Genomic DNA, 25,811 nt, shown 5'->3' with positions numbered 1-25,811 from the left:
GATAGACCTAATAACAAATATAGATGTAAAAACAATGGTACCCCACAAGTCATGAGTGGACTATAGAATAAAACCAGTGTGAGCAAGGCCTGCTACGACACTGCAGGATTATTGCACTCACTGGGAAGGCTGTGTTGCTCTAAACATCTTTATAAATAAGTGGTTGCAAATGAAGACTCTCAAACGAAGTACTCAAAACACATATTTATGAAATATACTACATTTCCGGGGGTGTAGTTATTATGCACCAAATCTTAAAACACCCTATTTTGACAGACTGGAACAGTCTCAGCTAGACGTAATAAGAAATGAGCACAAGTCCCTTAGGAGTATGTGCAGCTGTGACAGAAGCCTAGCCCTGGTTGACCCTGCCAGGCGTCTGAAATTTCTTCACCCATGTGTACTGTGAGCCTCCTCTGCTCGGAGTTCCAAGGCTGAGGCCATGACAAGGAGGCTTGTGGAGTTCTAACAAAAACTCAGTGTTTACAATCTATGTGTTACTACCCAATAGATGAAGTAAGTTGAGCACAGACAAGCAAAGCTATGCGTTCTCATTCATGTGTGGAAGAGAACTGAGATGCATTGAGTAGAGAGAGAGCCCTGACTATTGAACCTGAGAAGCTAAGAGGAGCAGGGCTCAGGGTTCTGCAGCACAGTGTGGTGGGTATAGTTTACAGCAGTTTGTCAGTTATTTCCAAATTACTAGAAGCAAGGGTTCCCAACCTTCCCAATACAAACAGCAATGTCTGAGGTGATGGCAGGTCTCTAATTACCTTTATTGGATCATTTCCTACTGCTACTATGTATTGCATATATCCATGAAAATATTGTAGTTCATAGACACACACACAATTACTATGTGCCAATTAAAAAGTTTTAAAATACTGAATTTTAAAAGTGTGTAGTTATTTTTTTTTTTTTTTTTTTGGTTTTTGAATGGAAAATGTATCTGTAAATTTGTCTCCAATAAACCATAAACTATGACCTACACCGATGTATAATTAATACCTTTTAAATGGAATAAAAAAATTGTTTCCAAGGTTTTACTATTATCACTTACACTGGCTGTTTAACTCCTCAGCTTCAGACTGAGAACTTCAGCCTCACAGTCAGCTACTTTGAAACTTAAATTTGTTCTGCCATCTACCAGACTTTGATCTGAGGAGAATTACCTGCTGTGGTTGTTGTTTTCCAGTTTTAAAATGGAGATACTGCCACTTGTCTGACAGTCACATTAGGGAACGAAAGCTGCTGTCATCATCACCATCATCGGCATCAGCATCGTCAATGTTATTGTCTTCCCAACTTTCTAACTACCCACATATTACTAAACTACAATATGTCCTGTGGATATCAACAGAAAACTTACCTGAGCATTTAGGTGTGTGGTAACATGTACAACTGTTAGAAGAGTTAAACTATAAGTCCTTCCATTTCTTTCTTGCTATTCCTATATATCACAACCATAGAGGATTAATGCTTTTACCCCCAAAACAGCATTCTAGGATGCATTTCCTTTAAATCAATGAGATCCAGGGCAGGGGAAATCTTTATTTGTGCATTTTTGACAAGAACTAAGCCTTGTAAGAGTGAATCAAGATAGCCAAAAACAGTATTGTTTTGCACTTACTAGAAAAATTTCAAATCATATTGTATTTCAGTCTATAATGAATTTGTAAATAGATAATCAAATTTAAACCACACATTTAATCTTGTCCTAAAAAAATGGCAAAGCCTATAAAAGAAAGTAAAAATGTCTTATGCCTAGTTATATAATTATATATTTAGATAAAGAAGCAACGAACATTTTTGTTTACAGAGGATGACCCAGGCTATAATACCAGGTTAAATTACAGTGTAGAGCATGCAGAAGTTAACACAGATCATATGAACTAATATTTATCCAAAATTAAAATTAAACTTCTAAATGTTAATAGTGAATTTTTGAAAAAAAATTCCTTTTAATTATATCGGACAATCAGGAGAATTGTTAAGTAAGGACAATCTCCTTTGTAATAACAGGCTTCCTATAATTTACATAATACTGATGAATATTTTCAAATGAAGGCTTTGGGCAGTAAATGAAAAATAATGTGCTGAATTTTGTGTTTTACAACTTATAATGTAATATGAACTTTAAGGAAAATGATCACAAAAATACAATCATGCTAGAACAGGACAACTTACAACATTTGAAAATGAATGATTCTGAGAATAAGTTCCTGAATTAAGTTTAAAACTACCCAAGGTTTCATGAATTGATATTTTGAGCTCTAAAATGAAATGGCCCCAGTATGCACACTGTGGTGCAATGCTCAATAAAACTAAGAACTAAGAGGTAAAGGGCTTCTTATGCAAAATTCAGTTAGGCTCTAAGTTTTTCTGAAATTAAAATGTAGATGTATTTTAGAATTAACATGGAAATTTTTCAGAGATATGTCCTGAACTTTTTTATGTGAAATAACTTATTTTAAAACAACAAATAGAGACTAGCTTGAAAGGGTAACAGCCTATTATCTTACCATCTTCCACTAACAGGAAAGTGGTTCTTTTAATATTGCACTTTGACATAAACACATACTTTTCTTTGTGAAATGCTTTTCTGCATTATTTTAATAGGCTATTCTGGCTTGAAAAAAAACATGGTTTTATGCTACATGATAGAAAGCATTTATTTGCATCTCATCTAAATTATTTGCAATACTTTTGAGGCTTTCATTCTCTTCCAGTTAGTACAATTTATTTTTCTATACATTTTAGTAGCAAACAATGTTATTTAGACTCTAACCTGGCATGCTACAACCTCTGGCCCACCCTTGAGTCCTTCCATTGCAAAGGTCTCCAGGTGCAGTTTGGGTAGCTGCAGGGTGAAGTCATTCCTACTTGCTGCAGTCCGTGACAGCGAGATCTGATCTCTGACCTAAAGGGAAAAAAACAGCATCAATGGTAATTCCCCTTCAGACACATTAACTGGGATGAACTGGGTCCCCTTGAGCCCACTGAGTGGACTTGCATTGATCGCTGGACCTGAAATCCATGAATAAATTTAGGACTAATTGATTTTTCGTTGCAAATAAATCTCTAATTCAGAGTGCTGGGGGAGAATGTTAAGAAGAAAAAGCATCCTTCTGCTTAGAATGAAGAGGGGAGACGAGGCACAGGAGCCTTCTGATCAAGAAGCTTTGAATTACTCTTTCACCATTCCACTCGGAAAATAAACGGGAGGGGAGGTGTAACAAAATCAAAAGCATGCAGCAATCCTATTATCACTTTCTTAAAAGCGTGTTTAACTGATATTAGATCTTGTGTGTTGTACACAATAGTTACTAGGCACTGGGTTTTAAAAGGAAAACTTCACTATACATACTCTGGAATAAGAACAAATACACTCCACACAAAAGGATACTTAAAAATACACAAGTAAGAGGTTTGTTTAGCCCTCTCAGACTTACAAAATTGTAGGACTTAATTAATCTTAAGTCTTAACAATGAATACAAAGAAACCTTCTTGGTCTCAAAACCTCTAAATAAGATAACTGAAATAAAAATCAGTAGCATTTGTACTATAGTTTAAGTAGTCAGAGGTAAGAACACAAGCACATCCAGATGGAGTTCTAATTCGTAGATATTGTAGGCAGTTGATATCACACTGCCACCTTCTGGACAAATCAGCACACACGTAACAAATACAAAGAAACTCCAGTATTTAGCCTTATGAATTCTACAATCTATTTTGCATCTAAGATAAAGATCTCACCTGAAATGCAAATACACACATATTTTCTAGCTATGCATGTGCTTGGGTAGATCTTTTAAACAGTTTTTATTTGCTATCATAAATTCAACAAATACTATAAAACTACATTGTATGGCTCGGGGAGATGGCTCGGTGGTTAAAGAGCTTACCACACAAGCATAAGGACTTGAGTTTAGGCCCCCCAGAACCCATGTAAAAACGAGGCATATGCTGGAGGTAGGGACAGGTGGTGATCCTGGGGTTCTCTGGCCACCAAGTTCAAACAATCCAGAGCTCCAGGTTCAATGACAAGTCCTATCCCCAAAAATTGGGGCGGGAGGAGCAATAAAGGAAGACATTGTCATCAATCTCTGGCTTCCCTGCCACTGTGCATACATGTGCTTATCTGCACACACAAAGCTCTCTCTCTCTCTCTGCTACATGCACACAAGCACGCACACACACACACACACACACGACATAGTTTTTATAAAGAAGCACACATCAAGAATGATGTTAAGTATAAAACATAAGGTTAACTGCCAAAATGAATATATTTATATATCTTTATTTGAACAACCTCAGCTATAACATTGTCTGTAATCTTGTCACACAGAGGCTGAGGCAAGAGAATCCCAAATTCCAGACCAGCCTGGGCTACATATCAAGCTGAAGGTCAGCCTGGACTGTGCAGAGATAGCCTGATTCATCAATCAATCAATGAAATAAAATAAAATAAACTCTCTGTTTTTCTATTCTACTTGGGCAACTTGTAAAACTGTTAGGATCATTTATTACCATATAAATCAGTTAGATGAGAAATATAATCATCTCACACATTGTCATATTCTATAGGTTTTTTTCTTAAACCAAAAAACACCCATAAATAGACAAAGACATTTTTAATTGTCTATGCTAATCTATGGGTAAAACTAAGAATCCTTGTTTCCCAAGCCAGTCCCAAGATTTTCTATAAACAAGGGAATGTCAGAGACTTTCTGCAAGTGTGGCAGTGTGTCTCACAGAAGTGAGGACAGTACATGCTCCCTGGGGTTGTAATTCACAGCGTGTGGTTTACCTCTAAGTCTTCTGCCAGGGTGAAAATGCTACTGAACTTACTTAGCATGACAAAATAAACTATATTTTACAAATATAACTGCTTCAGATTGTACGTTTCTTTGGTATGTAAACTTCCTTCCTTTTGTCACCAGTGATCACTCAGATAAAAGAAAACATTAATGTGGATTAAGGTACTGAGAATTTATCAACATCAAACCACTAGTGTTTGCCTTCTACCCTTCTGAACCATAGTCAATATATCTAAATATTTTACTGCACCCTGGCCAATTCATTGTTTGATGTTTAAAAACTCACCCAGAATCAAAGAAAATTTATTAAATTTGAGCCCCCAAATGAGATACTATTAGCTTTGAAAGTCAAGTTTAACTGTGATATTGATAATTCTCTTTTCTCTGTGACAAAATTCACTAGGGAGTTTCTAGATGTCAAAGTACAAAGCAGATTGCTAATGTGGGCAAAGAGGGGGAGCCCATGCAACACAGGTACAGCCCACTGCAGTGCAAACATGGGGGTGTCCAGTAGCCTCATCAGACACTAGCTTGCACCCATGAAGGCCTGGCATACAATGAGCAGAGAGCCATATTCCTCCATATTTGCTAATAACACCTATGAGAGAAGCTGAGGCTCTTGGCATATATAATGTGATACTTTTAGTTCCCCAGTCTGGCCTTTAATGCCTAGCACTGTGCTATCATGCCTGACCTAATTTTCATATGAAATACTTCTAATTAGTTAAAAAAAAAAAAACACTCTGCTGAAAGTTGGCAGTGCCACTGAGAGAGAGACGGTAGCCCAGGACTCATCATAGATCTACATCACAAGTAGCTCCGCTAAAATTCTGAGAGATTTTTTTTTCCCCACTTTTAAATTACACTGAAACTTTGAAAGGTGTCTAAAAATGTCCTTCAAATAGCTGTAGGAAAAGTTTTTAGAAAAATCTTGAAAAAGGATTGTGTAGGATTTCTTTTATCTTAATGGATAAAGAGAGTAAAACCATCAAGCTGCGGGCGTATGAATAACTGACACCAGGGCAGGCGAAAGAAAGCAGTGCAGAGAAGGAGGCTCCGTGAAGGGCAGGGAGGGAGAAAAGACACAAGGGTGTGAAGGAGAGGCTGCTGAGGGACGTGGAGAGGCTGTGTGAATTTCTGGAAAGGCAGGGAACAGACTCCCGGAACAGCACGAGAGGACTCGCGCCTGCCACGGGATCCACTCCTGAGAGAACAAAACGCTTCAGCACCAAGTAACTAAGAGACTTTTCAAAGGGGAGAATGTGGCTTTTCCTTAGAAACACTGCCCACTGAAAACAAAATTATTCTTTTCCAGAAAGACAGTCTAAAGCAAATTCCCAACTACTTTTAAAAATTTTTTTTGAATTAGAAAAATGAAACTATTTTTTCTAAAAGGAGTTCACTTTTTAATATAAATTGGGATAGTCACATGCCCATGGATTAAGGTATAATTTCAAAACGGGCAGTGGTGGTGCGTCTCTTTAATCCCAGAGGCAGTTAGATCTCTATGAGTTCAAGGCCAGTCTAGTCTACAGAGAGTGTTCCAGGACAACCAGGGTTACACAGAGAAGACAGGTGGGTGATTGATAGATTGATAGACAGAATTTCAAAAAGTCAGTCTTGAATTATGTTTACCCCACTGATTGTTCTGTGATCACAACTATATCCCTCTTCACTCTTACAGATATCAGAGATAAAAGCATATATGATACTTTCTACTTCAGACTGTTTAATGGTTCATTTTTAATGTTGAGTGAAATTTTTGTATTTTATATATTTAATAACATTTTTAAAGTAGTATAATTCCTAATATTTTAAAGACTTATTTCATTTTTATTTTTAATCATATATATATATACATTTAATTTTATATATATATACATATATATACTATATATATATTGTATATATATAGTATATATATGTATATGTATATATATATGTATATATAGATATATATATCTATATATATACAATATATATATATATTGTGTCTGTGCATGTAAGTATGCATGCCCACAGAGTCCATCATAAGGTGTTCCACAAGGGCCCCCTGACCTGGTCCTCTGCAAGAGCTATATGAGCTCTCACCTGCTGAGCCATCTTTCCAGCCCCAGGTTTCTCAGTATGTTTGTTTAAAAAGAATAAATTAGATGCATTACTTCTGCTCTGGAATTTTAATTTTTAGAAGGAGATATTTACTTTCTCTCTTACTTACTGTTGATCTTTAAAAAGCAAGTATTTCCAATAGATAAGAGAAAGGAACAGAATTCTAAAGCTCAAAAGATTGTCTATACATAACTATGTCTTTTAAACTATTAAATAATTTGCTTCTATTTGTGAGATTAGAAATCTCATGATGTTCATGGACTTAATCCATTTCCACTTCCCTGATTAACTGTTAAGTGCAAACTGCCAATGTGTTTTCTAACTTCCTTTACTTCTGTATTTATGCAACAAAGTTGTTTATGCCAGATAAGGTTGGTCATTTCTAGAAAATTACTTAACTCATTATTTATTATACACAACTATAAATCCTTCTTGACTCAATAGATACTATGCTAGCTAGTTTTATGTCCACTTAATTCAAACTCCACAAAATCTGACTATAGGCAACCCTGTGTACTATTTATTCTCTTGATGGATGATTTATGTGGGAGGGCTCAGTCAACTGTAGGTGGTTCTAGCTAGCCCCTAGGCAGGTGATCTTGGGGTGAGCAAGTCAGAAGGAGCAAGCCAGTAAGTTTTCCTCCACAGCCTCTGCTCCAGTTAGTTCCTGCCTCTAGTTTCCTGCCTTGGCTTTCCTTAATGGACTTTCACCTAGATTACATAAATCAAATAAACTCTTTCTTGTTCGTGATGTCTTATTACAGACATATAAAGTCAAAACAAGACAGAAAGAAGGAGATTATGAATAAGAACTAAAATAGATTTAAGACCATATAGATTTAAGAAGATATATACAGACACCCTGCGCCCTGAATGCCTGGTAACAGCAACTAGTATTAGGACTTTACACATCGTACTTAAAATCTGCCTAAAACTTTACTTATTTCAATATATTATGGCCAACATTGCTTCAAAATAAACCTTTTACTGTACGCAGACTGCTATAGTCTCTATTCTTAGCAGCCCATGTCCATGACACACTCTACCCTCCAGCCTACCTTTATCCTACTTTTGCTTAAGCAATTCCTCCACTTCTGCTGATCCACAGTGCTTTCTCTCTCTTCTCCATTTTAGTTTTCATCTTATGAATAACAGTGGTCTACAGACTACTTTTCCAACTAAATACTAGAGAGCAGTGTATAGGTGCACGTTCTAGCCCAGCTACAAAATGCATCCTTTACTGTACATGAGGCTTTCCTGGAGGACAACCTCATCCATGTGTTATTGTTACCTACACTTTATCTTCTCCTACAATAACATGTTGAGTGGTTTTCAGGAAAAATCTCTCATCTACCCTGCAGTTGCAAAATGAAAATACAGTATTTTCCCCTATAAAATCTTTCAAAATTATTTTACTAGAGATCTACAAATAATGTCTTTTGAATTAGTTTTATGTCACCAACACAGAGTGTCAACTCAAAAGCACTCTATGGTTCCTTTTTAATACTGAATTTATGAAATAAGTATATGGTTTCTAATTGTTTTCAAGCTTTGCAAGGTCTACCACCACTTTGACTGGGCCTTAGTTTTCTGATCATACAGTCTAGCATCTAATCAGGACAAAATGTGGTTAAGACAAGATGAGCAGATATAATGGAGAGCCTTTCATACATACAGAGGGTCAGCCTGAGTTTGCTATTTACTGGCCAGTAACACAAATAGCAAGAAATGTACTGCACATCAAGATGGTATATAAATGTACTGCACATCAAGATGGTATAAGTATGTGATCAGATAAAACCATCAATCTAAATTGGTGAATTCTACAATTTACAAGAGGAAAAAAATTAAATATGCTTAGTTTGGAGATTCTGATACATGATCAATAATAGAAAGAAAAACCAAAGTATGTCAAAGTATGTCATATTTATTAAATATGATTTTATATGTGTGCATATATATATATTAAAGCATTATATCTACTTATAACAATACCTAAATTAGAACTTGTAGAAGTACTTTATACTTTTTTTTTACAAGACAGGGTTTCTCTGTATTGCTTTGGAGCCTGTCCTGGAACTAGCTCTGTAGACCAGGCTGTCCTTAAACTCATAGAGATCCACCTGCCTCTGCCTCCCACATGCTGGGACTAAAAGTACTTTACACTTTTAAAGTACCCTTCCCTATTGATTGTGTGTCTTCACCTTGTGAAGTAGGTATCTCTAATATGAAAATAAAGAGTTCAGTGTTTCAAAAACGTCTGTTTGGAGCTACATATAGACAATTGATACTCGTACTTAAAATTTCAGTACTTCTCTCATTCTCATTTCAGAACAACAACAACAACAACAAAAATATTTCTTCCTTTTCTTTGTCTCTTACCTGGAAACCTCATTTATGTTTCATGAAACATAATGTTTGTGTTTCATAAAAATAAGCCCATTCCATGAGATGACCTGACTCTGTTAGTGTGGCCACGGACTAGGGATTAGATAAGTCATGGGCCTAAGGGGAAAATCTACTACTATTATTCTGTGAAAGGAAAATAGCAACGAAATGACTCCTAATGACATACTGCTAGATCCTTAAATCAGAGAATCGCTCAGTCCTCATCAGAGAAACTTCTTCCTACAGTAGATGAAAGTTAACACACAGACCCACAACCTGACAGTGTGCAGAGAGGGAGACACAGCCCTTAATGGATGTCTTTATCAACCCCCTCAATCAGGGATCTGTATGGAGGAGAAGGCAGAAAGACTGTAAGAACCAGAGGGGATGGACGGCTCCAAGGAAAACATGGCTTCCAGACACAATAGGACTTAAGCACATATGAACTCATGAAGACAATGAAAGCAGGCACAAGACCTGCAAAAATTCAAACCAGACAAAATCCCAGTAAACAGAAGGAGATGTGAATACTAAACTCCTCCCATTACCAAGAAGCTGTCTATAATTGATGTCTGCTGGGAAAGGGAATGTGGTGTCACCAGTATATCAACCACACTGCAGGGAACGTCCCATGCAGTAGCTGGCCAACACAAAACAGATCCCATGTGTTTCTGTATGCTTTTTATTTTGATTCTTTTTGTTGGTCGTGGTGGTGATTTGTTTGTTTGTCTTATGGGTTTTTTTTTTTAGTTTGCTTGTATTGATTTTCAAAATTTGTTTTTTATTTGTTTGTGGCCTTCTTTCTAATAGAGAGAAAGAACATGAACTTTGATGGATGGGGAGGTAGGAGGATCTGGGAATGGTTGGGGAGGATAAATATTATCAAAATATTCTGAATCAAGAATTTTAAATAAAAATATATTAAGTTTTCTTTTCTAATATTAACTATTTTTATTTTTATTAGTTTAAATATGATAATTTTAAAATTAGATTTGTAATAAGAAACAGAAATGGAGAATATGAAACAATTTTATTCTTCTCAGTACCACAGTTACTCTCATTTATCCCCCTTTGCTCTCCTTTCTTCCTGATGTGTAACACAAACAAATAAAAGACCCAGAGACTGATTTTGGGGTTCAAACTTCAAGCTGAAGATCAGGAAAGCAAAGCAGATGGCTACTAGCTCTTACCTCTACCTCAGGATGAATGGGCTGGTCCTTTCTCCATGAGCTCTCATCAAGCCTCAGACTGTAATCTTTCCCAGCGTGACTGGAGAATGAATGCCTCTGTCTTATATATTTCCCTAATGTTGGGATTAAAGATATGAACTATAATTCTCTTTTAGACTGATTCATTCTTGTATAGCTCTGGGTGGCCTTGGACTAACAGAGATCCATCTATCTCTTAATCCTGAGTCCTAGGACTAAAGGTGTGTACCACCACCTCCTGGTTTCTGGCTGCTGGGATTAAAGGTATGTGTCACCACTGCCTGATCACTATAGCTTGAGTGACTTTGCTTTTCTGAACCCTCAGTAATCCTTAATAAATCATAAATAATATATCACTATACTGGTGCCTATGTGTGCATGCACACACACACACACACACACACACACACACACACACACACAGAGTAATTATTCTGAAAGAAAAGTTACCTATGTACAAAACTTCACATAATCGTCATAATCCCCAAACTATGATTTCCCAGAAAGTAAGAGGTCTCCTGACCAACACCTATTTCAGAGACCTTGGAAGTCTCTCAGCAGAGGCAAGCACGCTGTTGGCACTGTAGCAAGCATGGACTTTTATAACAAAGGAGGAGGTGAGAAACCAGCCTTGACCTGCAACTTGCAAAGCCAGCTGCTGTCACCAAAAAGAAGCAAATTCAGCACCATAACCATCCCTCAGTTTAGCTATGTTCCGTCACAAACACCATACAATGACACCCAGCACAAACACATACAATGACATCCCAGTATAACCATATACAGTGACATGCCAGTACAACCAACCACCACACTGTATAACTACATCCCAGCTACAGGCAGAAACAACTGATCTCTTGAATCAAACCAGCAAGTTAGCCACATCCCAATTAAAGTCTGAAAAACTGAACATTCAGATCAAATTATCAAGATGGAAAATCAGGTGATTTAATCATATTTTATATGGGTACTAGACATCAAGAAAATCTGTATGCTGCCATATAATACTGCTACAAACAGATTACCTTGGGCTATTTAAACAAACATAAAAACCCAAACTTGAGAACAGATAAATATGTTTACAAATCAATAATTCTTCCACAATTAAATACTTTCTTTCTCAAAATAAATTGTTTCAAAGAGACACATGCAATTTAATTTCTTCAGAATGGAAGCCACTAAGCATAGTGGCTGTCATAGTCTTAGCTGTCAAGGCTCTAAATCCCTCCTGTACTGGCATGCCATTTCTAGTTTGGCTAGTTCAAAATGACACTGAACAACATGAATGACATCACACAAGAAGGCTGTATGGACAGGGCCGTCACTGTCAAGATGGCTGTGTTAACACCTATATGCCTGTCGCAGCTGATCTTTAGCAAACAGGATAAAAAAAAAATGAGACTAGAGAGTTCATAGATCACAAGTAACATGTAGACAATCATTGATGAGCCACTAATTACTGGCTTCTTAGAGCAACTTTTAAAATACAATCGGTTCCCTAGGGAAAAAAATGATCTCATAATCTTTCACTCTTTTTAATTCATTGGCAGACAAGTCTAAAAGGATAATCAAGCAGGTATATATATATATATATATATATATATATATATATATATATATATATATGCTGAGTAACACTTTAATGAGAAGATTATACAATCACATTTAAAGGCCTGGCTATTCAATGTCTTCTTCAGTCATGTCGGGACTTGCTTTCTTTTATTCCCCAGTATACTCTAAAAAGAAATGAGTGCCTTTTACTTTAGCATAGTCAAACTAGTCATTCATTACCTGTATGTCAGTAGCAGGCCTCTTTCCTAGAGGTATGCTCACCACTGACTTTCTCCATTAGCTATTGATCAGGCAAAGTAAACACAGATGCTATTTTTAGCAATCAAATAAACAAAATAGATGGAAGTCCCATCAAGACTTACAGTGGAATGTGGAAATAGCTTTTGTTATGTTTAGAGCCTGGATGGTAGTAAAGTTTGACTCAGTCAGCAAACATCTGTTAAGTACCAGAATAGTGATAGATGTTGTGGATATAGAAACCAGGAGACAGAATTCTATCCCTCAATGACTTCCAGCTCCAGTGGCATAATTAATCTCTCAGAGTGTGTTTTCTAGCCTCTCATTTATCCACGGTGGTGTGTTCTCCTGTCAGTTGCTCGCCCACCTTGCCTCTCTGCCAGAATATTATGCTAATCAATCTTAAACCTTTATCAAGCACTGATTTCCCCTAAGGTTCAAAAACACATGTCCTGCTGGTTATTCCACATTACCTTAAACTAAGTACTTCAAAAGTGAAACTCATTTTCCCCTTTAAAGGTGGATACCTGCATTCAATCGCACCTCCCATCCCACATACCATCACTCCCAGACTTTTTCATCCCAAGGTGCCATTTTGCTAAGTTTGTATCATTTGCTTTGATACCACCTACCATCAATAGTCTGATCCGTGTCTTCACAGTACTCATCAAGCCTAATGGTATAGCCTCCTAATAGAACTCTCTATTCACAGACTCACAGCAAGCCAATCTCTTACACTCTCCTTGCCTGTGATATTACACTGAAGATATCTGGTTGTCTATGCTTCTATGACCTTACTCACATTAGTATGTCTGTTTTCATTTTCTTCCCACCACAAGGACCCACCAACCTACTCACATAGTACTCTTCTATCAAACCTTCAGGTAACCTCTGAGTTATCTAAGGATGCCCCACATTTGAATAACTATATGAATGTGCAAGGCTACATCTTGTAGATGTGCATTTATCAATGAATGCTGGAATATCTGTGTTTCATGTTGAGGGAGATGCTATAATTGGTAGGAGGCTGAATTAAATCCACTAGATGGGCTCAAGAGAAGCTCGGAAGAACATATGAAAAAGAATGAAGGTAATATACAGGACTTATGGTGTACTATAGTGTGTGTGAGAGAGAGAGAGAGGCAGAAACAGAGACAAGCAGGGAGAGATGAGGGGTCAACAAAGAGACTACGGAGAAACAGTACCAGAAAAGTTTGAAACCGTTCAAAGATGTAATAGTTGGGGCAGTGATGATCATCATATTTCCCTGCAAACTGGTATAAAATTATCAAAAACAGGAGAAGTCTACCACTGTCCTGGTCCAGCCTCCACCACAGGAGGAGTCCCGACACCACCCACTGGAGTAGGAAAGCCATTGGAGCTTTGGACCTGTTTGCACCCAGCAGAAGAGAACCTTGGTCCCATACCCACCCAAAGAGGGAGAGACCCTACCCGTATGCACTGGAAGAAGAGATGGACAGACAACAGTGTAAGAATACAGTCAACTCCCAGACTAATGTGGTTTGATCAAGCCAGACCACCTGAAACAGAGTACCAGGTGATCCTACATTCAAAACAGCTGGACAAAGCAGCCTTACAGACTACAGCCAGGATTTCTGAATCTTCTTCGAACCCCCCATGACAGCGCCCCTTACCAGCAGGAAGTAGTTTGGAAAGAACGACACCCAAATTCCCAAATGTTGTCTATAAATGTTTGTTTTCATTTAAAATGACTTGGTTATATAAAATAAAAAAAATGGGGAAAAAAAAAGAATACAGTCAACTCAGGAGAGAAGGCTTAGTCCCTACTCCAAATGACTTGACAGATTTAGATGAACCTTCCTGGAAGGCATCACCCAACATGTGGAGTGGGGGGGGGGGGGAGAAGAGTGGAGGGTGGTCAGGGGGCATGAGAGAGTGGGAGAAAGGGAAAGAGGGGGGAGGGAGAGGGAACTGGGATCGATATGTACAATAAAAATAAAAAATTAAAAAACAAAGGAAAAAAAAAGAATACAGTCAACAACAGAAAAATCAAATACGATGCCACCAGAGTCTAGGGACTCCACACCAGCAAGACCTGAACATCCCAGCACAGACAAAGCAGAAGAGAACGACCCTCAAAACAACTTTATGACTAAGATAGAGACCCTCAAAGAGGTAATGAGAAAATTCCTTAAAGGATTGGAAGAAATAATTCAAGCAATGGAGGAAAAGACAAACCAAAACTTACAAGAAACAATTCAGTGAGGTTTGAAAGCTGAAATAAACAAACAAAAAAAAAAGAACCACAAAGAATAACACACACACAGTCTGAGGGAATGCTGGAAATAGAAAAGTTAGGCAAATGTTCAGGAACTACAGATGCAAGTATAACCAACCAAATACAAGAGATGGAAGAAAGAATCTCAGGCACTGAAGATACACTAGGAGAAACAGATTCATTGACCAAAGAACATCTTAAGACCAACAAATCCCTGACACAAAATATCCAGTAAATATTGGACCATGAAAAGGCCAAACCTAAGAATAATAGGTATAGAAGAAGGTGAAGAAACCCAAATCAAAAGTGCAGAAAATATATTCAACAAAATCATAGAATCAAATATTCCCAACCTAAAGAAAGGCATGCAAATGAAAGTACAAGAAACTTACAGAATGCCAAATAGAGTGGACCACAAAAGAAAGTCCCCTCGCCACATAATAATCAAAACACCAAACATACAGAGTAAAGAAAGAATATTAAGAGCAGCCAAAAAAAAAAAAAACAGGCCAAGTAGCATATAAAGGCAAAACTATCAGAATTACAAGAATTACAACTGACTTCTCCATGAAAACTCTGAAGGCCAGAAGTTCCTGGATAGATATTCTGCCAACACTAAGAGAGCATGGATGCCAGCCCAGACTACTATACCTGGGAAAGCTTTCAATCACTATTGATGGAGAAACCAAGACATTCCATGACAAAACCAGATTTAAACAATATTTATCAACTAATCCAGCCATACAAAAAGTTCTGGAAGGAAAACTCCAATCCAAGAAAATTAACTACACCCACAAAAACATAGGCAATAGATAATCCCACTTTACCAACAACCAAAAGAGAAATGGGGGAAATCCATACATAATACCACCAACTGTTAACAACAAATGCAAAATAAACAAGAATTATCAATCAATGGGCATTAATATCTCTCAATATTAGTGGTATTAACTTGCTTATAAAAAGACACAGGCTAAAAGAATGGATAGAGAATACACATAGTTATGGTTATAGTTTTCCTTAGTTAGAATTAAAGATAATTTACATATAAGATTTTAGACTCATAAAGATAGATGATAGAATATTTTCTTTAAATCTTACTAAATGTTAATGTACTAAATATTGTTAACTGTGATTCGTATTTGATAACTGTTGTGTGATATATTTTGCTATGTTAAGGTTAAAACCTGTCTTTTTATTTTAGACAGAAAAGAGGAGATGATGGGAGATGTCATTCTGTAAATATGTTTCTCTTATTGGTTAATGAATAAAGCACTGTTGGCCAATAGGAAAGCAAGATAGGTGGGACTAGGAGACAAGGAACAGAGAGGAAGGAGTAGGGAGGAGATCCAAGATGGAGTATAGAGAGAGAAGAATATCAGCCACTTTCTCTGGTAAGATGAGACCACGTGGACGTACTTAGATTAATAGAAATGGGTTAATATTTAAGACAGAGCTAGCCGATAAGAAGCTAGTAACTAGCCAACATAATTATACAGAATTATATCTAAAAAAAAAAAAAGAATGGATAGGAAGACAGACTCCATCCTTCTTCTGCATAAAAGAAACATGCCTCAACTTCAAAAACAGATGTCACCTCAGATTTAAGGGTTTGGAAAAGACTTTCCAATCAAGTGGACCCAAGAAACAAGCGGGTGTAGTAATACTTATATCTAACAAATTAGACTTTAAACTAAAATCAAAGAAGATGAAGAAGGTAATTTCCTATTCATCACAGGAGAAATCCATCAAGATGAAGTTTCAATTGCGAACATCTATGCCCCACATTCGTAAAAGAAACATTAATAAAACTCAAATATCACATAAACCTCACACACATATAGTGGAAGATTTCAACACCCTGATCTCAACACTAGACAGGTCCACCAGATAGAAGCTTAACAAAGAAACAAAGGAACTAACAGAAGTTATGACCCAATTGGGTTTAACAGACATTTGTAGAACATCCCACCTAAACACAAAAGAGTATAACTTCTTCTCAGCGCCACATGGAACCTTCTCTAAAATCGACCACATACTCAGCAATATAGTAAACCTCAATAGGTACCAAAAAAAAAATGGACTAACCCCCTGTATCTTATCAGACCACCATGCTTTCAAGTTAAAATTCAACAACAACACAGAAAACCTGCAAACTCATGAAAATTGAACAATGAGCAATTGCACCATTCCTGGGTCAAGGAAGAAATAAAGAAATTAAAGAGTTCCTAGAATTCAATGAGAATGAAGACACAACATACCCAAACTTATGAGACACTTTGAAAGCAGTGCTGAGAGGAAAGTTCATAGCACTAAGTGCCCACAAGAAGAAACTGGAAAATAGTCACATTACAGAATTAATAGCACAACTAAAAGCTCTAGAACAAAAGGAAGCAAACTCACCCAAGAGGAGTAGAAGCCAGGAAATAATCAATTTGAGGGCTGAAATCAATAAGGTAGAAACTAGGAAAACAATACAAAGAATCAATGTAACAAAGGGTTGGTTCTTTGAGGAAATCAACAAGATAGACAAATCTTTATCCAAACTAACCAAAAGACAAAAGGAGAACTTACAAATTAACAAAATCAGAAATGAAAAGGGAGACATAACAACAAACACAGAGGAAATATAGAGAATCTTAAGATCATACTTTGAATGCATTCCACAAAATTAGAAAATTCAACAGAAATGGACAATTTTCTGGATAGATATCACTTACCAAAATTAAATCAAGACCAAATAAGCAATTTAAATAGACTATAACCCTTAATGAAATCGAAGCAGTCATGAAAAATCTCCCAACCAAAAAAAGCACAAGGCCAGGTGGTTTCAGTGCAGAATTCTACCAGAAATTCAAAGAACAGATAATACCAATACTCCTCAAAGTCTTCCATACAATAGAAGCAGAAGGGTTATTGCCAAACTTTTTTTACAAGGCTACAATTACCCAAGCCACACACAGACACAACTAAGAAAGAGAACTACAGAACAATATCCCTTATGAACATCGATGCAAAAATACTCAATAAAATATTGGCAAGTTTAATCCAAGAACATATCACAGCAATCATCCACCATGACCAAAGAGTCTTCATACTAGGAATTCAGGGTTGGTTCAACATATGAAAATCCATCAATGTAATCCACCATATGAGCAAACTTAAAAAGAAAAACCATATGATCATCTCACTAGGTGCTGTAAAAGCCTTTGACAAAAATCCAACACCCCTTCATGATAAAGGTCTTAGAGATCAGTGATAACAGGAACATACCTAAACATAATAAAACAATATACAGCAAACCAACAGCCAATATCAAACTAAATGGAGAGAAGCTTAAGACAATTCCACTGAAATCAGAAATAAGACAAGGTTGCCCAACCTCCCCATAACTCTTATATTGTACTTGGAGTTCTAGCTAGAGCAATAAGACAACAAAAGGAGATCAAGGGGATACAAACTGGAAAGGAAGAAGACAAACTTTCATTATTTGCAGGTGATATGATAGTTTACATAAGTGACCCAAAAAACTCTACCAGGGAATTCCTACAGCTGATAAACACCTTCATCAAATTAGCAGGATACAAGATTAACTCAAAAAAAAATCATTAGCCCTACTATATACAGATGATAAAGGGGCTGAGAAAGAAATCAGAGAAACATCACCCTTTACAATAGCCACAAACAACATAAAATAGCTTCAGGTAATGCTAACCATACAAGTGAAAGACCTATATAATAACTCTGAATCTTTAAAGAAAGAAATTAAAGATGATAGCAGAAAAAGGAAAGATCTCCCATGCTCTTGGATAGGTAGGATAAACATAGTAAAAATGGCAATCTTGCCAAAAGCAATCTACAGATTCAATGTAATCCCCATCAAAATCCCAGCATAATTCTTCATAGACCTTGAAGGACCAATACTCAACTTTATATGGAAAAACAAAAGACCCAGGATAGCAAAAACACCCCTGTATAATAAAAGAACTTCCGGGTACATCACCATCCCTGACTTCAAATTCTATCACAGTGCTATAGTCATGAAAATAGCTTGGTATTGGCACAAAAATAGACACACAGACCAATGGAATCAAATTTAAAACATGGTATGTACTCACTCATATATGAATTTTAGACATAGAGCAAAGGAGTACTAGCCTACAATTCATACCACCAAAAAAACTAGGAAACAAGGAGGACCCTAAGAGAGACATACATGATCCCCCAAAATAAGGGAAAAGGGACGAGATCTCCTGAGCAAATTGGGAGCATGGAGGGAGGGGAGAGGGAGTTAGGAGAAAGAAAAGGGGAAAAGAGGAGGTGGGAGGTGGGCATGAGGGAGCAGGAAGATTGAGACAGGAAAAGAACAGAGGAAAGCAAGAAGAGAGATACCATAGTAGAGGGAGCCATATCAAATGTTTTTCTCTTAGAAGAAACCTCAGAGAATTTAATGACCTCAATATTGAGATGACACCAAAAAGAAAAACAGAGGCAGGGTGGTGGCACAAGCCTTTAATCCCAGCACTCAGGAGCCAGAGGCGTGAAGATCTCCATGAGTTTGAGGTCAGCAAGGTCTACAGAGTGAGTTTCAGGACTACACAGAGAAACCCTGTCTTGATAAACCAAAACAAAAGGGAGGGAGGGAGGGAGGAGGGAGGGAGGAAGGGATGGAGGGACGAGGGAGGGTACGCTGCACAAAATGGAAGGGATAGTCAACAGAATAAAGAAGAAATCTATGGCTTATGAAAAATATTTACAAACCTGAAATTTGTGAAGGGGTTAATTTCTAAACTAGAAACAAATTGGTGGCAAAAGAAAATAAATCTAACTTAATAACTTAATTTAAAAGTAGGCCAACAATTTGACTGGGCACAAACGAGCAACAGGCATCTGCAGAGGTGCTCAGTATGACTGATGAGGCAAATTTTAAAGGATACAGTGATGTACCATATCTCTGCTTGCCACTGTAGAAAATGGTAATATTTTTTCTCAAAATTTAAAAACAGAACTACTGCATGGTCCAACAACCCCACTTCAGAGCATTTATCAAGAGATGGGAGTCAGAATCTCTAAGAAATATTTACACTGCCATGTTCATCCTACCACAATTTACAATAGTCAAGCTGTGCAAGCAACTAAAAATTGTATCAACAGATTAATGAAAGGGAAAATGTCATATACACACAACAGAATATCATCCGGGCTTTAAAAAAGAAGCTTGTCATGCAGTATGCAATGATGTAGATGTGCTCTGAAGACAGCCCAGTCACTGAAGTCAGCTACTCAAGATGGAATACACCACACAGCATTCTATGGGGTGAGGTGTGTGAAGCAGTATAAACCCTTAGAAGCTGAGGGTAGAGTAGTGGCTACCCAATTTACCCTGGTTAGGCTTCTGTCAACTTGACATAAGCTAGAAGAGAAAACCTCAACTGAGAAAATGCCTTCCACCAGACAAGTCTCCAGGGCATTTTCATGATTAATGATTAATATGGGAAGGCCTTTCTGGGAGGCTGAACTCCACTGTAGGCAGTACCAAGCCTGGGCAGGTGCTCCTGAGTTGTGTAGGAAAGCAAGCTGAACAAGCCATGAGGGGCAAGCCAGTAGGAAATGTCCCTCCCTGGTATCTGCTTCAGTTTCTGCCTCCTTGAGTTCTTTCCCTGATTTCCCTTCATGATGGACTATGACTGGGGCATACAAGCTGAAATAAAGTCTTTCCTCCCCAAGCTGCTTTTGTGATCATGGTCTTTATCACAGCAATAGAAAGGTAACTAAGAAAGGAATTGGTACCAGACTATGAAGTATTGCTGTGACAGACCTAACCATGCTTTGGTGAAGACTGTAGTGACATTTGATCCTTAGGCTGGAAAAGCCATCAAGAGCTCAGAGTTCAGTGAGCTGATCTATGGAATCTTGAGAAATAAGAATGTTGACAGCAATATGGACGATGGAGGCCTGGCTTGTGAAGTTTCAGAGGGACGTATGAAGGTCCCTTAAAGACTCTAGCATGGCCATTTAACATTTTGTTTTCAGATGCTGTGGTTCTAGGATCTGGGCTCATCCCTAAGGACCAGCTTTCTTGGTACCAGAAGGCAGCATGGTAACTTCTAAAGGAAGGAAGCAACCAGCAGTACTACCCAGATATATGATGCCTTATGAACCACAAGAAGCAGCATGTCATAATAACCCTAACCATGTAAGGATGGCATGCATATCTTGGTGGTGACCAACAACTCTAATTGAACTTAAGTCAATTCAACAAGAGAGAAATTATGCCTGGTACTTGAAACCCAGCCAGCAACCCGGGGCTGGTGAAGTCACGGATCTTGGAGGAGAACCGACAACCACCAATTTACTAAACCAGCATCATCCCTAACTACACTCTAAACAGTAATCCCTATATCCACAGATAAGTAGAGTCCTCACCCCTCCTCAGGGAAACTTCTCTTTGAAGCAGACAGAGACCACTTTAGAAAAGCACAACTGACCCAAGTACAGAGTGGTGGAGCTCACTCCCAATGGCTACATCTACAACACAGTTCCTGCACCTAAGGCCCAAAGATCATTGCACAGTGGGAGCGGGAGATTGTAAGAGCCAGGGGGACAGAAACTTTGCTGTGAGGTCCTGTCTCTCAGAAATGTCAGAGAAGCTACACCTGTAAAGTCTCATCAGCATGGCTGGCTAAGCATGAGCTGAACAAGGACACCAGTGGTCACGCTAATGTACACGGGAAAAGGCTATGAGGCTTTAACCCTAGACAAAGAACTACAGGAAATTAAGGAATGGGAGAAGAGGAGAAATAATTTGCCCTAGGGTTAGCCAAAAGATCATCTCTGAAAAGATACATGCAAGTAACATTATACAAGGCCGAGCCGGTTACATGCACACACATATTAAAGAAAAAAGACCAGGAATTTGAAAGAGAGCAAGGTGGAATATAAGAGAAGGGCTGGAATGCAAAGAATGAATGGGGAAAGTGATGTGATTATATTATAATATCAAGGAATAAAAACATATAACTAAAAATAAAATAAAAGAGACTGTAGTTCTGGTTGGCTGAGGCTGAAGAATAAGCTGTGATTAATAAGAGCCACTGAGGTGAAACTTTTGCTTGCCAGTACAATTGATGCTGAGTTACTAGAACTGAGAAATTAGTGGTGATTAACACAAGACCAGTAACACTGAGGCAAAATCTTCTGGTGTGTTCTCTTAGGGTCAGCACACAGAGGCTGTGATCCAAAAGGGGCCAAGGTGGTACCATGTTCTGGCAGCTGAACTTGGCAATGTGTAATAGTTTCACAGATGGCTGGTTCACAGGTGGCATGAAGGGGTCATAGAAAGCAGCTGAGGTTTGGCATAGGAGAGGGCAGAAGAGGCCTTTAGTAAAGGTACAGCCTCAGTTGCATGTAGCAGAAGTCCCTAGACTGAAGGGGTCATGGCAAGAAGCTGAGGCTAGGCATCAAGCAGCAAGATCAGAGTCCCTGAGAGAGCCCGGTGAAGTTATTGGTGAAGGCACAGGCCAGTTGCAGTGGAGAGCCCAGAATTCTGGAGATAACTAGGCGATGACCACCAAAGATAGTAGAAGCTGTGCATGGAGCCAGCCTGAGACTGAAGCAAGTGGGCGTGTGCTGCAAACAGCAGAGTTAGAGAAATGGAGCCCACTGGTGCCCAGAGGATCATGAGTGGGTCCCAGATGTCAAGCACCGAACTTTAAGTGCTGCTGAGTTCTGGTTTTGCTGTTTCGATTGTGACCACACCCTGCTTGCACTCTGAGTAAGAATGTAAGTAACCCATTTCTATTTCACAGGAACCTGCAGTTAAGGCTGTGGAATACCACAGAGATTTTAGAGACCTTTGAGAAGCTGTGGATAGTTTAGAAAGGCTTTGTACTTTTGAGAATGTGGATGTTTTAAAATGTATGGATCTTTAAAAACGGTAAGAAGTATTAATATTGATATGAGAGTATGGAGATGAATAAGTGAGGAAGGATTATGTTAGAAAAAAAAGATTATGTTTTAATAGTTATGTATCTTTGTATCAAGTCGACAAGGTGACAATCGTCCTGGTTAGTTTTTTGTCAATTTGACACATTAAAGTCATTTGAGAATCATGAATGTCAACTAAGAAAGTTTCCATTGGGTTAGCCTGTGGGGCTTTTTCTTGATAGATGATTGATGTGAACAGTGCCAACCCTGAGTATGTGGCCCTGAGCTGTCCTGAAAAGGCAGATTGAGCAGGGAATGAGGAGCCACCCCATAACCAACACTCCTCCTTGAATTCTGCTTCAGTTCTTGCCTCCAGGTTCTTGCCCTGACTTCCTTGTATGATAGACTGTGATCAAGATGTATAACCAGATATAAACCCTCTCTTCCCCAAACTGCTTTTGGCCATGGTCTTTATCACAGCAATATAAACTCTAATTAATACATAGCTGAAGGAGTGAGAAATGAGGAGCTACTTCCATGGGGAGGGAGAATAGTCAGCTTGTCAAGATGCATCTGCAAGTTAGGAAGTCTCTTGTTCACTGTTCTTACAATTAACCAAACAGTACACTAAATCTACCAGGGGAATTGAGATGATAGCATCCTTTATTTGGGGGGGCTGTCAAGACTGAGTTTGTGTGTGTGTACGCGCGCACGTGCGCGCATGCACACGCACATGCATGTGTGAGTTGCCCTGACTGTCCTGGAGCATGCTCTGTAAACCAGGCTAGTTTTAAACTCACAGAGATCCACCTGCCTCTGCCTCCTGAGTGCTGAGATTAAAGGTATGTGCCACTACTAACCAGCTAGTTCCCATTCTTATTACAACAAAATGTGATTATTTTAATGATGGGAAATCTTTTAGATACCAAGAAAAAGAAGTTGAGAGTATATTGCCCTAGAACTGTGCAATCAACAATGACAAGGGAATCTTTCCAACTATGATGAAGGACTTTAGACAGTAACTAAAACCTACTAAGAGAAATACAAAGAAAGAGAAAAGCCTTTGCAGAACTGAATGAAAATGAAAACATAACATACCCAAACTTATAGGACATAATGAAGTCAGTTTTAAGAGGCCAGAAATATACACTGAATAAAAAAGACAGCATCTTCAATAAATGGTATTGGTCAAACTGGATAGCTGAATGTAGAAGAATCCAAATAGGTTCATATCTATCACCCTGCACAAAACTCAAGTCCAAGTGGATCAAAGACTTCAACATAAAACAGACTGAATTTGATAGAAGAAAAAGTGGAGAACAGTTTTGAACTCTTTGGCACAAAAAAAAAAATACTGTTAGCACAGGCACTAAGATCAACAATTAATAAATGGGATCTCATGAAACTACAAGGCTTCTGTAAGGCAAAGAACACTGTCATTTGGACAAAAGAGCTGTTTACAGAATGGGGAAAGATTTTATCAACTGCCTGTCCAATAGAGGACTAGTATCCAAAATATATAAAGAAATGAAAAAACTGAATATCAAGCAAACGAACACCCAATTTTAAAAATGGAGTTCAGATCTAGACAGAGAATTCTCAAAAGAGGAAACTCAAGTGGCTGAGAAACATGAAAAGAAATATTCAGCATCTTTAGCCATAAGAGAAATACAAGTCAAAACTACTTGCAGATTTAATCTTACACCTGTAAGAATTGCTAAGGTCAATAAAAACAAAACATGGTTCATTTGGCAAAGATGTGGAGTAAGGGGAACACTTATTGTCAGTAGGACTACAAACTTGTATACTATGGAAATCAGTGTGACAGTTCCTCGGAAAGTTGGGAATTGAGCTACCTCAAGATCCAGCTATACCACTCTTGTGCATACACACCCAAAGGACACTCCATCCTACCATTAGGACACTTGCTCAACCATGTTCATTCCTGCTCTATTCATAATAGCCAGAAACTGGAAATACCTAAGAATTGATAAATTGTGGTACATTTATACAATGGAGTATTACTCAACAGAAGGTAATCCATGCCTAGTACTGTAAATCTAGGCAGCTTTGCTGGTAAGGTCATAGACTCGAGAGGAAAACCAATTACTGCCATTTTCCTAAGCCAGTATAATTTTTAACTGCATTCTAAATATTTGTACCCACAGAGAAGTGTAGCTCTGACCCTTCATAAAAGAAGCTTCTTTCTGCAGCTGACTCCATTACAGAGAGCCACAACTGATTCAAATCCAGAGAACAACTGACTATTCCTAAGGCTCAGGAAACATCGTGGAAGAGAAACAGAAAGACTGCAGGAACCAGAAGACCAGAGCATGGCTGTGAAGTAATGCCCTCTATCTATGACAGTTAAGTTGTAGCCATGAAAGCTAAAAACTATGGCTGCCTAAACAAGATTTACACAATGACAATACCTGTTGACATGACCATGTGGATGGGAGAAACCTCACAAGCTCTTGTCCCTAAACGAAGAACTATGGCAATTAATGGCTGCTACAAGAAGGAGAATTGGTGTTCAATAGGGACAAACTCCCCAAAAGGGTATCCAAATTAAATCAGTCAGCCCTAAACACATATACCCACTATCAACACCAAATGGATTCAGCAGGCTATACTTACATATGCATTATATGCTTGCAGTAATAACTAAAGAAGAGATCATTAATTTGAGAGGGAGTGTGGGAAAGATGAGAAGAGCTACAGTGGAAAAAGAAAAATGAAAATTAGATAAATACAGTACTCCTATGAAAATCTCAAAAATTTACATTTAAGAAAAAACTGAAGGCCACAGCTAAACACTGAGCCGAAAACCCTGAATCCAGTTGCAGAGAGGGAGGAGTGATAAGAAAAGGGGTCAAGATCAGGCTACAGAAACCCACAGACAGCTGACCTGGATAAGGGGGAGCTCATGGACCCCCCCCCAGACTGATAGCTGGGAAACCAGCATTGGACCGACTCAGACCCGCCCCCCCCCCGAACATGGGTCTCAGTTAGAACTGGGATCAATATGCTGCAAAATAAGAAAAAATAATAAATATATATTTAAAACAACTGAAGAAAAAAAAAAAACAGGCATTGGTGGTACATGCCTTTAATCCCAGGATTTGTGAGGCAGAGGCAGGCAGATCTCTGTGAGTTCATGGCCAGTCTGGTCTACAAAACAAGTCCCAGGACAGCCGAAGCTGTTATATAGAGAAACCCTGTCTTTAAAAACAAATCAAAACTGAAAATATACTTTAAAAGTAAAATATTTTTTAAATGTATGCAAG

At 38.1% G+C, this 25,811-nt stretch overlaps 1 protein-coding gene across 1 annotated transcript in view; it reads right to left on the bottom strand.

The window, feature by feature from the left end:
• The window catches only part of Ccdc171 (coiled-coil domain containing 171), a 283,728-nt gene that overhangs the window by 73,702 nt on the left and 184,215 nt on the right, over positions 1–25,811 (bottom strand). Inside the window, exon 22 of the mRNA XM_051188124.1 lies at positions 2,789–2,920. Within this exon, the coding sequence (XP_051044081.1) occupies positions 2,789–2,920 (132 nt within the window). The remainder of the gene's footprint in view (positions 1–2,788; positions 2,921–25,811) is intronic.

Source organism: Phodopus roborovskii, unplaced genomic scaffold (assembly GCF_943737965.1).
Source record: "Phodopus roborovskii unplaced genomic scaffold, PHOROB, whole genome shotgun sequence".
Taxonomy (NCBI): Eukaryota; Metazoa; Chordata; class Mammalia; order Rodentia; family Cricetidae; genus Phodopus; species Phodopus roborovskii.
The sequence above is the reverse complement of the archived record's forward strand: the minus strand, read 5'-3'. Positions and strand labels throughout refer to the sequence as shown.